This window comes from Xiphophorus couchianus, chromosome 8 (assembly GCF_001444195.1).
Source record: "Xiphophorus couchianus chromosome 8, X_couchianus-1.0, whole genome shotgun sequence".
Taxonomy (NCBI): Eukaryota; Metazoa; Chordata; class Actinopteri; order Cyprinodontiformes; family Poeciliidae; genus Xiphophorus; species Xiphophorus couchianus.
Window position 1 is genome coordinate 26,953,371 of NC_040235.1, and position 13,847 is coordinate 26,967,217.

The window sequence follows — 13,847 nt, forward strand, 5'->3', positions numbered from 1 at the left end:
AAACTAGTGAACGGGATACAAACAGATCATAAAAACAGAGGACATGTGGGATATAAAATAATTATAATGTCACTATAAGGGGATGAATGGGATGAAGGGGTTGAAGAAATAACATGTCAGTTGGAGGAAGTTCATTTTGGAAGCAAGCCTGACTTGAGATGCAGCCCAATCATAACATGTAAAAGTCGTAGTTAAATCTTTAGGAAGCCTTTCTGAAGCGACTGTTTGAAGAATGCTGGTTGCTTCTCTGTGGAGCTGAGTAGTAAACTGGAGTCTGACTCACATCTGGGGCAAATTAAAGATGTGGGGAGGAGTGGGATGGTGAAACTTGATTTCAGACTCAAGTTTCACACAGACGTCTGCAAATGTTAGAGAAAAACTCCTTTTACATTTTTCATGTAATGTTCTGCAAAACCTTTGACCCCTCTATGTCAGAATACGAATCCTCTCTGCCGTTTACATGGTAACACCACATGTTGTAAAGAACTGAGGAGAGAAATATACATTCTTGGTAACTGTGCTGCGACGGACGTAAGAGGTTTGCCTACAGCGGAGCTGGACAGTGTCAGCATTTCCTGAGGAATGTCAGAAAGGCTCAGCCTGGGTCCGTATGGTACTGACACCCTGCTGGAGAGACTCCAGGTTTGTCTTCACTCTAAAGCACATAAAAGAAATCTGCCAGTAGTTATTTAGTTGCTTCTTTGAGCTTTAATAACACCAGCAGGCTATCGTTAAAGCAGCTATTGCTTCTAACTCTGAATGCTCTTGGACATTTTTGTTTAACTGCTTCTGCTTTGCCTGTTTTTTCCTGTTTAACTCTTTAGAAAATGTTGAAAAGTGAGCTTGGCTTTAGCCTTTCTCATATGTCCAGTGTCATGCCCAACATCAGGGGTGTTCCGATGCTATACTGATATGTTTGAGTATTGGCTACTAATGATAATAACCCAATACATTATCAGTAGAAATCATGGCTCTTTTTATTGCTTATTTTGCAGCATGGTATGTCAGAAAAGGCTGGGTCAAATGAAATCACTCAAACAGAGAACAATATTCAACAGCAATGGGCATCAGAACAACTGACCCATTTATCATTAACCAGTGGGTCTGTGTGTGGGATACAAGCACTGCTGGGGTGGACTAAATGTTCGAGGTCCTGAGTATGTTAGATTTTAGCTGCAAGCTGATATAATCCAACACTCCGATTTCCAATATTCATATCAGATCAATAGATTTTTCAGTCCTTCTGTTTTGTTTAAACCTGTGGTTCCCAAAGTATTCACCTTCTGACCCACAAAATGAGCATGTAAACCCACCCACTGGATGAACATTTGTTCTAAATCAGCTAAACATGTTCGTATTAACAGCAGGAACAGCCTACATCTTGCTTTTATCTATTTGTAAGTACAGTTTTTTGATCTCTTCTAACATTCATGGTGTGCATATATATGCTTTACTATTCGTTGGAAACTTTGGGAACCACAAAAATCTGAAACCAAATATTGTAGATAATGGAACTGATTTTAACAGCAACAATGTCCCCCAAAAAGACTAATTAATTCATACAAGGTGTATACCTGTGACTGATCCAGCCACGGTACTATCCATCTGGTCCATCAAGAGTCCCTAATTTCATCAGTTTATAAAACCTTTGAAAATCTGTCGTTAGATATTTCTTGGCCCAGTCTAGACTTTTCAGTTTTTGTGTCTAGTTCAGTGGTTGTGGGGTTTCAGCCTTGGTCATGTAGTTCCTGGTACAGTTGCAGTTATGGAATATGACAGCACTGGAAGATAACGGCTTCCTGGTAGCTTGACGCTACGGGCGAACATTTAATGTATCGTTTATCATTTATCACAATACATTTCTTATCATGATAAAAGTTTGATTCATCTTTGTCATGATGAATTTCAATTAATGGTGTTCAAAAACCCGCAAAAAACTGTTTGTAGGGATTTTTAGTTTTACTATTTTACAACACTGTTCAAGAAGACTGAATACTGATACTTTAATGACAAACAACACACTTTTGTTATATGACTAGTGTCCTGAAGTAACATGTTACAAACGGATGTGATTTGGCATTGGTATGTGTTGCTGTATCAGCCAAACAGTTACCTAAAAAAGAAGTAATAAATAGTTATTATTGTCACTCTATGGTTTTTGCTGCCTCAAAGTTAATAATTTCATGTGTGGGTCAGATCAGATGGTATGAGGGGGAAAAACTTCTTTTGTCTGCACTTGTTGTTCCTGACATGTCTGTGTGTGACCCGATGAGGCCGTTGTCCTGTTTTTTCTGGTCATACCCTGAAGAGCACTCTTTTAGTTACTCCTAATCCACTGGGAAAGGATTATCATCCAGCCAAGCAGGCTGACTCGTTGCTGTCCTTCTGTCGTTTTTTTTTTTTTTTTTCATTCAGCAACTTGACTTGGTCTCCTGCTTCCTTCTAGTCAGGAGCTATCTCTGAGACATTCTCAGTTTCTCTGCTTTTGTATATTTCTCAACTCTGTGTTGAACTTTAAGAGCTTTTTTTTTTGTGAGGGATCCTCTGGTGTCATCCCCAACCCTGGATCTTTTATTAAGCGAAACCCCGGTGGCACGGCCCCGTCTAGCGATCCAAAGGTTTCTTCGCTGCGCCTCTTCAGATGACCCCTTCTGCCTCGCCTCGTCATGTGAACGCCTGCTGTCGGTGAGCTCTTTTCCTTTTGCTCCAGCATGAATCCAGTAACTGAGTGAGGAAAACAGCAGTTCGGTTTGACAAAAGGAAAGTAGGAGATGGACTAAAGTAACACAAACATTTTCACTTAAAGTTCCAGTTCTACTAGAGACCAAACCAGTGAAAATCATGTTTTAAATGAACATGTATGTATTGTTGTTGATGAGTGTCTGTCAGATTACGTAGACTCAGTATTTCTATCTCCTGTGGGTGATCGGTGACCCAGATGGTGAACCAGACAGCGGTCCAGATTATTCTGCTGTTATCCACTCAGATAAACAAGAAAATAGACTAAAAGGTGTTTCAGCAATATGACAACACCGTCCCACTCTAAGGTTTATACTCTGGTTACTGTCATGGTTTGATGTTCATATCTAGGGTTCATATGCGTATTTCCCACTCTGGGATACGGACGTCATTCCTGAACTGCATGATGGCTGGACATTCCTTTGTATTATCATATAACTACCTTCATTAAATAAAGTTTTTTTGTATGCTTGTTTTTGCCAAAAGTGATTTCTTTGCCTAAGTCATATCTGGGCAATATAGAGATGGGGATTTTTTTTGTTTGTTTTTTTAATTAGATTTTTTTTAATCAATTTCAAAAAATGACTTGGGCAATTATTTTAGTTAGGTGACAATATGATTGTTTGACCAGGTGAGAATGAACTTGTGGAGCTCTAATGTGATATTCATTAATGTTTCTAGAAAGTAGTACAGACAATCCTAATGAACTGCAAACAGGAAATGTTCAGCTGGATTTAATATAAGTGAGAATTAAACTTTCTTTTTTTATTCAATAATTATAAATATCTGGTTTCAGATCAGATGTATGTTAAAAGTTGCTTTTGAGATTTTTGAACATTAAGATTTTTATTTATATACCACTTCACAAGTTGAAGAGCTTCTCCTGAAGCCACATGAACAGATGACCTCTGATGTCTCCTTAAATTCAGATCTTTTAGAAGAACTTTAAATAAAAATAAAGTGTTTAACAGCCCAGAAGATGTTTTGTATCATTTTTAAATTTGTACCCCCAGCTCTACCTAGGTCTCCTATAAAGAAGGAACCGTTTCAATGTGGAAAAGAGTCTAAACTGCTCTGAGGGTTCCTGCAGAAAGAGTCTATTAGTTACAGTATTGATCACTGTCTGTAAGAGCAGTGTGTGTCTGTAAAGAGCCCACAAGCTTCAACCACCATCTTATTGAAGACTCTATGTATCTTCATCAACTCTTCTTATTTAATTTATTCCAAACCTCCCTATTCAGCATCTGTATCTTTTATCTCATAGTTATGAATATATCTTTTAATAGAAGTACATCCATCCATGGAATATGATGTCATTGACCATATTTTCTATTTTGTCATATAGGATTGTACACAAAATATTATATATATACATACAGTATATATATATATTTAAAATGCTTCTGTCTGCCTCTGTGTCACAAATGGCCATGTAATCATCTGTGGAAGCCAGGATTATGCTTTGGCTTCAACAAAGTACAATCACTTATTTTTCTCAATAACATTCAAATCAGTTTGTAACTGTAATATGTTTTTAGTCTATATTTGATCATCCGTGTTGACTTTAAACTACAATACTAATAGTGTGTTTATCAGTTCTAATTTATAATCTCAGCTTGGATTCATTTCCCACATCATAACCAGTAATCTGAAACTGAAACAATGGCTGCTAAACTGATCCTGAAGCCTGACACACACGTGTGAGTAAAAACAAAGACAAAGCTTTAAAATAGGCGTTCATTAGACTGCCTGATGGGATTGATTTGGTCTAACTCTATTCTCAGCTTTGCTTCCTGATTTAGTGCCATAGTTAATTCTGACTAAGCAGCTTGTTAGCGCTGGCAGTTCATGTCAGCCTTGTCATGTAAACTTCTTACCTCGTTCTGTCGCCGTTTCAGCTTTGCTGGTTGCACTCATCTCTTGTCTTTCTCCTTCCCAAGGAAAACTATCTGTGAGTCTCTGTTAGCAAATATCTTATGTACTGCTGATTTATACTATAAAAAAAAACACATAAGCATTTTTTTACACAAAGTCTGGTGTGAAATGAGAATATACTTTTCCTGTTTTCGTTCAATTACGATTCCCAATTTTTTTCTTCTATTTATTAAATGCCAGAATAATAAGAAAGATAATTTTTTAAAGGGAATTTATATTACTTTCTTCAAAGTCAAAAGTCTAAGTACTTTTCATTACTATTTGGTGCCATTGCCCTTAAACTGTGTGACTTGGATATCCTTCCACAAGCTGCTCAGTAATTTTGGCCCATCTATGGGAGAAAATTGCTGTCAATAATATTGCAGAGTTATAACTTTGTAAATTGTATTTCATCACCTTCCTAAAATAAGTAATTATATGCCAAAATAAATAATCTTTTAGTTTTTATTGCCATAAGATGATTTAGGCAAAAAAAAACAAAAACACTTTTGGCAAAAAATGACATAGAAAGGTGACAATGTCATGAATTGGTGCGGTGGATGTGGTGAGGCAGACGCAGCAGACCCAGGTAACGTGAGAAATGACGGTTTTAATGATAAATAAGTCCAAAATAGTCCACAAACAACCAGGCAACACTACTGAGCAGACGCCAGGGCTCAACGCCGGTAGCAACTGGTAGATTGACTGGGCAACACAAAGGACTGAACGCACATAAGACAAGGACCCAACAAAGAACAGACACACAGGTGATACTATATACACTGGGGGTAATCAGGGAACAAGAAACACCTGGGAACTAATCAAGGGGAGAACAGGACAACACGGAGACACAGAGACACCGAAAACTCGAAATTAACACACAGAAAACACAGAACATGACAGGCAATTTGTACCTTGTAAGCTTTTATTCTCACAGATAAAACCTTTGATTTTACATCTACTGTATGTATAATTTGAAAAACACAAAACAAACATAAATCTTAATGTTTTTACATTTCTTGACTTGCATTTACAAATTTAGACTCCTGCGCGTACATTTTTAATTGACAATAATCTGGCCCCAAAATAATTGATCCAAAACAGGAAAAGTTTATTATGATTTTACGTCAGAAAGTGTGAAGAAGGATGCATGTGCCTTTTTATACAGCATATGTAAACCTGTGGTTTGAACCGTACCTCTGGTGGTGTCATCACTTTGATGAAACAGAGATTGGTTTTAGGGCCACCAGCAAGTCAAAGTGGAGGTAAGACCACGGTGAATCTCTGTCAGCTCAAAATAACTTCAACTTAAAAAAAAAGATTAATGGAAATCATATTTTCACAAACTGTTGGGACACATCCTGTTTGCAGTAGATGGTCATTTGCATAAAAGTTTGTGGTTGCTTAAAAGAAAGCCTGTGGCACGCTGCAGTTTGTGAAATGACCGTAACGCCTGGAGCAAAGTAGAAAGTGTCAGGAAATTGTTCAAGAGACACAAAACCAACCTCATAAAAAATTTTCCGGTAGTGTTCTTTCAACCATTCATGCCCCGTTTCTCTTAAACTAATTTATTTTCGTAATTTCAATTAGCACAATCTAATGGCTAATGGAAGCACAGTCAGTTCGTCCCAGCCATACTGCATGCTGAGGAAAAGGTTTGTGTAAAGAGTTTATCAGTTTGGACTCTGAATATGAGATACATTTAGTTTTCAATGTTTGTATGTGGCAGAGATCAGTCTCAGTCATTCCTCTCACCTGCTAGAAGACATTCGTTTTCTCCGTACTCGGCGGCGCAGCAGCAGGTTGCTTCTGCTTTCTGGCTCCTGGTTACCTGCAGCCCAGCGGAGCTGTGAATAATTCATGCTACCTCTTGTTGCTAACAGCTTTGATCTTAGAGATTGGACACTTTTACCTTGCCACACTCATGGCTTTTGCTCAGCATTTCTGCTCCGTCATGTTTTTATCAGATCCCGGCTGTCTGGGTGGTCTGACCTCAGATGAGTATCAGTTCTTGCTTCTCCTTACAGATTCTGCCTCATTACTGGAATAAGTCATACTATGTGTTATATGCAGTGCTGATCTGTGAGACTGGGAAAGTAAATGTATTTTTCTCTTTATCTTGAACACTTTGTTGGGATTCTATGCAATGAACTGACACAAAGAGCTTTACTGGGATGTAAAGCGGAAGGAAAAGGATGTACGGCTGTACGATAAAACGATAACGACACCTATTGCGATAGAAACGTGATTAACAGCAATAGAAAATACATCAGATAGAATTTTGATCGTTTCACTGAGCTGGGATCCAGAACCCCACAGCATTCTGGGGGATGTAGGCAGATGAAAGGCTTTAGCTGCTCAACCTCTCATGGTCAGCTAAGCAAGGTTGTTCCGGTGGCATCAACTAATTCACTCACTCTTTGGTTACCTAGCAACAACTTGCTGAGTAACATGTGTAGCGGTAGTTTCATGATGCTCCCAACATGCTTTGGCGTCCACATGACTCAAAGTGAAGATCCGACAGACATGATGATGATGATGATAACGTTGAGAGTTGATGCAACAAGTTGCAAAGACGCATCAGTGTGACTGCTGCTCTCCGTGTAGCACTGTCTGAGTTTCTATTATAAATGTGCACAAATCTTTGTCTACATTCTGCTGATGGTGAAAAAACACAATTTCACAATGGTGGTGTTCTTCATTAAATAAGAAATGAAATTAAAATCACACTTGTTAAGCTTGTTCACACAATAAGTGATTAAAAATCAAGGCAGTGACAGATATAAGCAATTACATGAGATATATTCAGAATTCAGCCATGATGCTACCGCTCATTATCTACCAACCAATCAGAGGAGACGTCAGCATCTTATTGAGGCGTTGGAGCGACAAGCCCTGCCTCACTTGGGAACGGCAACATATGCGGCGCTTTTGAGGGAAATTGCAGTATGCAATTATGGATTCAACACATGGAATGACACACAACTTTTTATGAACTATGATGCTCTGGTGGAGCAGCAGACCGTCAGAGAAAACACTCGTCCCCAAAGTGATTCATGCCTTTCAAAATATTGTACAACAATAAGTGTTTCACCCTGTTACCTTTAATCAGAAACTAGAACACCAGCTGCATTTACAGGCCAGATTAGTAGTAAATCAAGGTCACCTCAGTAGTAGTTCATACCAAGTTTAACTGCAGCGCCTCTATGTGATGATTTTAACTGAATAAAGAACCAACACTAAAATACAGATATACAGTAGATAAGAGATATGCTCTTATAATTGTATCACACTATTTTGTGGTAGTTGTTGTAATGCTGGAGAACAAGACAATAAAAAAGTATTCACAACTTGTTTTGGGCAACTGCACGAATCAAAGTTCTGCGAACATGAAATATTGCTCTGTATTTAATCATCTTATTTTCATATTTATTGATGTTCTAATGGAACCAGCAGAAGGGAAGATAGTATAAGAAACTATTCTTAGAATGCAGCCCGTCTCAGTAACACTGGGGTACAAAAAAATATTTTTAGAAGTTGTCTTCGTTTTTTCAACTGAACTAGGACCATTTGGGGTTGTAGAAGTTGTAGACCCCTCCTCTGGTTTGTACAAATCCACACTTTGCTTTTCAGATTAGACTTTTTAAAACATCTCTGAGGCCAAAACTCACAGGCCATTAAGCAACACTTGGATTACGAGGCAACAGGAATCCTTAACGACCCCCCTGCAGTCCGCAGCGATCCATCCGGTTTAAACGCTGGAGCAATCTGCTGCTCTCACACTCCAGACTCATTTATCATCGCCATCGATCCGGACGTTCACAGGGACTTGTGTGAATGTGTTGACAGGATGCAGGATTCCCTGCGGCTTCCTGGCATTTAGGACGCAGCATGGAGAGATGGATGTTAACTTTTCGCTGTTGCTTACTGGCAGAGTGGAGCGCGTTCTGTCTGACACATCATACGTATCCACCACGGCGTAGTGGGACCAGACAGAGAGATTCTTTTTTAAATTACTTACAAGAATACAGTCATGACATTAGCAGCGTGAAGACACAATATTACCAGAAGAACGTCATAAAATGACCAGAAAAAAAGTTATTTTTATGGGAGCAAAGCTGATGGAGTTATCGAATTGTTGAGACTTGATTTTATTTTTGTGAGTTTATTCTTGTATTATTTTGTCTTAGTTGTTGGATGACTTTGTTCTTGTAATAATACTGACTTTATTGTCGTGCAACTTTTTTCTCACAATGTTATGACTTTGTTCTTGTATTTTGAGGTTATTCCTGTAATATTTTGACTTAATTGTCAAATGACTAGTCTCATGATATTATGACTTCATTCTGGTAATATTATGAACTTTTTCTTGTACAACTTTTTTCTCGCAACATTATGATTCACTTCTTGTATATTCATTATTATTTTTTATCCTGGCTGTCATACTCCATCATATGCATCAAATATCAGTTTCAAAATGTTATATTTAATCTTGTGTGGATCATTCTTGAAATGATAAAGGAAGATTTAACTAAAGTTTATGGTTTGGGGGCGACTTCATTACTTTTTTTGGATCACGGCAATCAGATTTAGAAAGAACATTGTTGCCAGTTGTCATCATTAGCAGCATTATGAATTTGTCATGGTGTCAGGAGGAGACACAGCAAACATTCAATAATTAATGCTGAGCAGACTCAGCATTAATTATTGCAGAGGGGGAGAAAATGCTTTCACGACGGGACACACACTAACGGCCACAAGATGGAAATAAACATCGTCTTAGTGCTGAAACGATTAATTGTGATGAATCGATTATTGAAATAACCGTCAACTAATCATCAACTGGAGTATAAAGACTTAAAAAAGGACATTTTCTGAAAGAGCTGTAATTAAGCCAAAACTGTGCAAAAATAAATTTACATTTTGAATTTAAGATAATAATAATAAAAAATTAAATATAAAAACACCTGGGACCTCGTGCATAAAGCGTGCGTGCATTGTGCGGTCCCATATTTTACGCATAAGTCGGCATGTATAAAAATTAACTTTGCGTCAAAGTTTGCGTAAATATACGCACACTTTTTCGCTGGTGTGAAAATCTGCGTCAGCCACGCAAACTTTTTCTGTGGACAATATCAAACTACAAACCGTCAAAAGTCACTTAAATCCACTGAAATCTGACTCCATTCGGTGTTATTTAGACCAAGACCCATCAAACCCGATGTTTTTCATGATTTTAATATTTTATTGTTTAAATATAAACAATGAAACTGAACCACATTTATCCTCAGACAATAATCTAACACGCACACAAAATAAAGAAAATAACAATAAATGTATATTAAAACCTCGCTTAATGTAAATAGTACGTTTCTCAGTTTTTGTCTCATAAAGATGTAACTCATTGGTCTGAAGTGCATGAAATGCATCTATGGGGTCATTTCATTCTCACTAAAAGAAGAAAACAGGGTTGGATCAGCAGATTAACTTCAACCTGCTGATTAAAAATAATCAACAGGTTTGATTATTTTTAAGGTGATCAAGGTGTGATGTAATCACACGTAGGCTATATACTGTAAGTAGCTGCATTAAGGTGAGCCGCGTAATTGTGGAGCGTTTTGGCTCAGATGGAGAACATCGCCAATGGAAGGATTCAGAGGGAGCGATTGATCATATTGATCTGCTGGGAAATGTTGATGATGGTTTATGAGTGTTTAGAATAATCCAGACTGAACATCCTGGAGCTCTGAGCAAAACTCAAAGAGCCGTGCGGTACCGGTACCGGTCCAGCTGCAGTCATCCTTCAGTCGAGCCGCCCGCTTTGTGAATGCGCCTTATGGACATAAAGCATCCTAGTATTTAGAATAAACGTCCACATTCCCATTCAAAGGACTCTCTGACTCTCTGTCTGTCTTTAAATCCCGGCTGAATGCCACTGATGTTCAAACAGTATTGCATTTGCAGGATCTCTCTCTCTCTATTTTTATTTGGATTTTTTCTTCTTTAAAATGTATTTTTATTTCTGTGAGGTGACATTATGTGTCCTCAAAGCACCTTTGAAATAAAATATATAATTATTATTATTATAAATACTTATACTGCTTCGAACAAGGACGTTGCCATGGTTATTGCTTCACATGGTGTCAAACTAACGGGTATTTACACCAATTTGCATATGTATTTATGATGGCGACAGGGCGAACCAGCAGCTGCTCTCTGTTTCCCGCAAATTAGGATTTATAAAGGAAAGGTGCGTGGCCGCGTGCATGCGCACGGCTTTCTGAATCTGATTTTTTTTGTGCGCCGCACTTTTCAAAAATTTTCCGTAGGCCAACTTTTAGTGTGAAAACTGCGCACTCTGTTATGCATGAGGCCTCTGGTCTGTAAATATGTTCTCCTCATGTGTTATAGTTTAGCTTCACCTGGTTAAAGTTCTGTAGAAAAACAAACAAATTCTCCTTATTAAGCACCTTCTGATTTCCAATTATTAATGGGTTCATCCAAAAACGCTCGCAGGTCAGCCGATGTATTGATGTTAAGTCCAGCAGCACTTCTAACATGTTGATGTTAAAAGTATTTCATTATCTGCAGATGAATTATTTACTACAAATGATCAAGCGTTCACTAAAGTAATAATCTGCTATTACATTTTAGGCTATAAAATATTTATTTTCTTATTTAAATAAGGATTTTATTTATTTATTTGCATCTTTTAATGTCTTTCTAATATTGCATAAAAAGACTTACATATTTTTTATTCGATTAATCGATTAATCGTCAGAATAACTGATAGATTAATTGATACCTAGAATAGTTGTTAGTTGCAGCCCTACGTCGGTTTTTAATATGGAAACAGTTTGACTTATTATAACTAAAATCATCCAATACAGTAATGCAAATATATCATATCTTCCCAACATATGTACAATCTTTCTTAATCGTTTTTAGTGCACAGACAGCATATTGCAAATATTACACGCTTTGCAAAAAATACTGTACATATTTTTAACACAACATTGTAACATTTTTCCGTATTCCTTTATATTTTCCTCCCATGCAGTTGGACTTTTTTTTGCAAGACTTTGAAGTGAAACATTTTGCCCTTGGTAAAAATTGATAACTTTTGGTTGCATCTCATCTGAAGTTTTACTCAAGCCCAGACTTCCTCGTTCAAAGGTGCTGATGTGGAAAGGGTAGCTGTACAAAAAAACGGAAGAAACATCATCTAGCATCAGTGTGGTCGGTCGGGAGGAAGCTTGAATCGTGTAATTTCCTGTCGGCCGTCCTCTGAGGGATCAGTTGAGTTACACACTCTAGTCAGTGTCAGTATGAATGCAGCAAAGACAGAGAAAACTCTGATCCAACACCTGCAGGAAGACTCTGGCATTCCTCTTCAGAATGTTGGTGAGTTTGCATCGACGCGGGTTCACGCAACAGCAGCGACTCTAATGAATGCGTCCGTCTCTCCTGACAGGGCATGGGGGCGTCCTGCTCCTCGGGGAGCCCCTCTGAGGCAGCCAGCCCCCCACCAGGGATGTATAAGCTGGAGATCGAGCTGAAGCGAGGACACAACCTCGCCATCCGAGACCGAGGAGGTGCATGTGGACGTCTTTCTTCTGCTTTTTTTTTTTTTTGCCTCTGTGGATGTATTAACGGATAATCTGTTCAGGCTCCAGCGATCCCTACGTCAAGTTCAAGCTGGCTGGTAAAGAGGTGTTCAGAAGCAAGACCATCCACAAAAACCTCAACCCGGTGTGGGACGAGAAGACCACGCTCATCGTGGACAGTCTGAGCGAACCGCTCTACGTCAAGGTAAAGATTAAAAACACACAGAAGACATTTTGAAATCGATGGCGAAACAGAACCAGCAGTCAGTGGAGATGTTGTGTTGCTCTCCTGCAGGTCTTTGACTATGACTTTGGTCTTCAGGACGACTTCATGGGTTCTGCTTTTCTTTACCTGGAGTCTCTAGAGCAGCAGAGGTCTGGTAGACGTTCCTGTCATCATGTAGGATTTGTGTCATGTTACAGACGGGCCTAAGAATCCAAACTAGCTCATTGCGCTGTAGTTCCAGTCGTTTAGGTCGTCTTTGTGGTTGTTGTTCTTCTCTCTGTGGTGGTTAGTGGTTGCATGTCTCTGTTGCTGTTCTGTGTTTCTCTTCTGAGCAACGTTAGTTTCTCTCTTGACCATTCTACCGTCCGGTGGCTGTTGTCATCCTCGTAGCTGCTTATGTGTGTCTCCGTGTCGTTTTGTGCTGCTTTGTGCCGGTTGCTGTTGCATGCCTCCATGTGAGCCACCTGTCTGTGGTTGGGGTTGCCAGATTTTGACAACTGAAATAGGACCTGTACCAACTTCCACTTTCCTTGTTTTGAGAGGAAACACTTTCATGTTGACCTAAAGCGTAGCTGTAAGTCACCCATGACTGTTGGTTGTGTTGATATAATGTTTCAACCTAAATGGCTTTCAGCAGACCTGTTTAACGGAGAGCCTTTATTAATTCATTTATTTTTTATGCACATATCAAAATGTAGATGTGCACCGCATCACAAGACAATTTTCTTTCACAGATTCATTTCAATATAAATTATATTTGAGAGAAAAAAACAGTTCCTTATATGTGAAGCTGAATTTCAGTATAATTTAATAACAAAGACTCGGTTTATTAAAGTGGTTGGTAACCAATGAGACATCAGACTCTTTGGAGAGTAAATGCACTTTTAGCTTTAGTGATAGGTTCCCATCAGGACAGTGACGGCTCCTCCACCACCAGTTTTATTTGCTAACTAGCTTTTTATTGACTCTAATTTTCACTGTGCCTTAAAATAAGTTTTTATTAGTGACTAAACACATTAAGGTCTCCACTTCTGACGGCTTAAATTACAGAAGAAAAGTATTTAAAGAAAATTAACTTCAGTTCTAGGTTTCATGGACCTAAGAGCCTACTTACTGCTTCATGCACACAGTAATGAAAAACAAACAAAATATACTTTATGATTTCTCTGCATCGTCTGTTAGCAAACAGGATCAATGTTGGATTTATGGGTTGGAACATCAGAGCAGAGATAAAATCACATATGTGAACCAGAAGAGATTAGAAAGTGGCTTGGCCTGAGAAACGGGTCAAATGCTTCTCTAATGTGGGTCATATAAACGTCCCACACCCGCCTCCATCGGACCTGTACAGGTAACTAACC

General features: G+C 38.5%; 1 protein-coding gene across 6 annotated transcripts in view; it reads left to right on the forward strand.

Moving 5' to 3' along the window:
- Positions 1–13,847, forward strand: part of mctp1b (multiple C2 domains, transmembrane 1b) — a 33,456-nt gene that overhangs the window by 2,247 nt on the left and 17,362 nt on the right. For 4 of the 6 annotated variants that reach the window (XM_028025301.1, XM_028025302.1, XM_028025304.1 and 1 more), the window contains exons 2-4: positions 12,128–12,248; positions 12,323–12,465; positions 12,556–12,635. In XM_028025301.1, the coding sequence (XP_027881102.1) occupies positions 12,128–12,248; positions 12,323–12,465; positions 12,556–12,635 (344 nt within the window). Of the gene's footprint in view, positions 1–360; positions 643–11,422; positions 12,058–12,127; positions 12,249–12,322; positions 12,466–12,555; positions 12,636–13,847 lie in introns of those variants that run through there. The other 2 variants (XM_028025306.1, XM_028025307.1) reach the window with 2 other exon arrangements.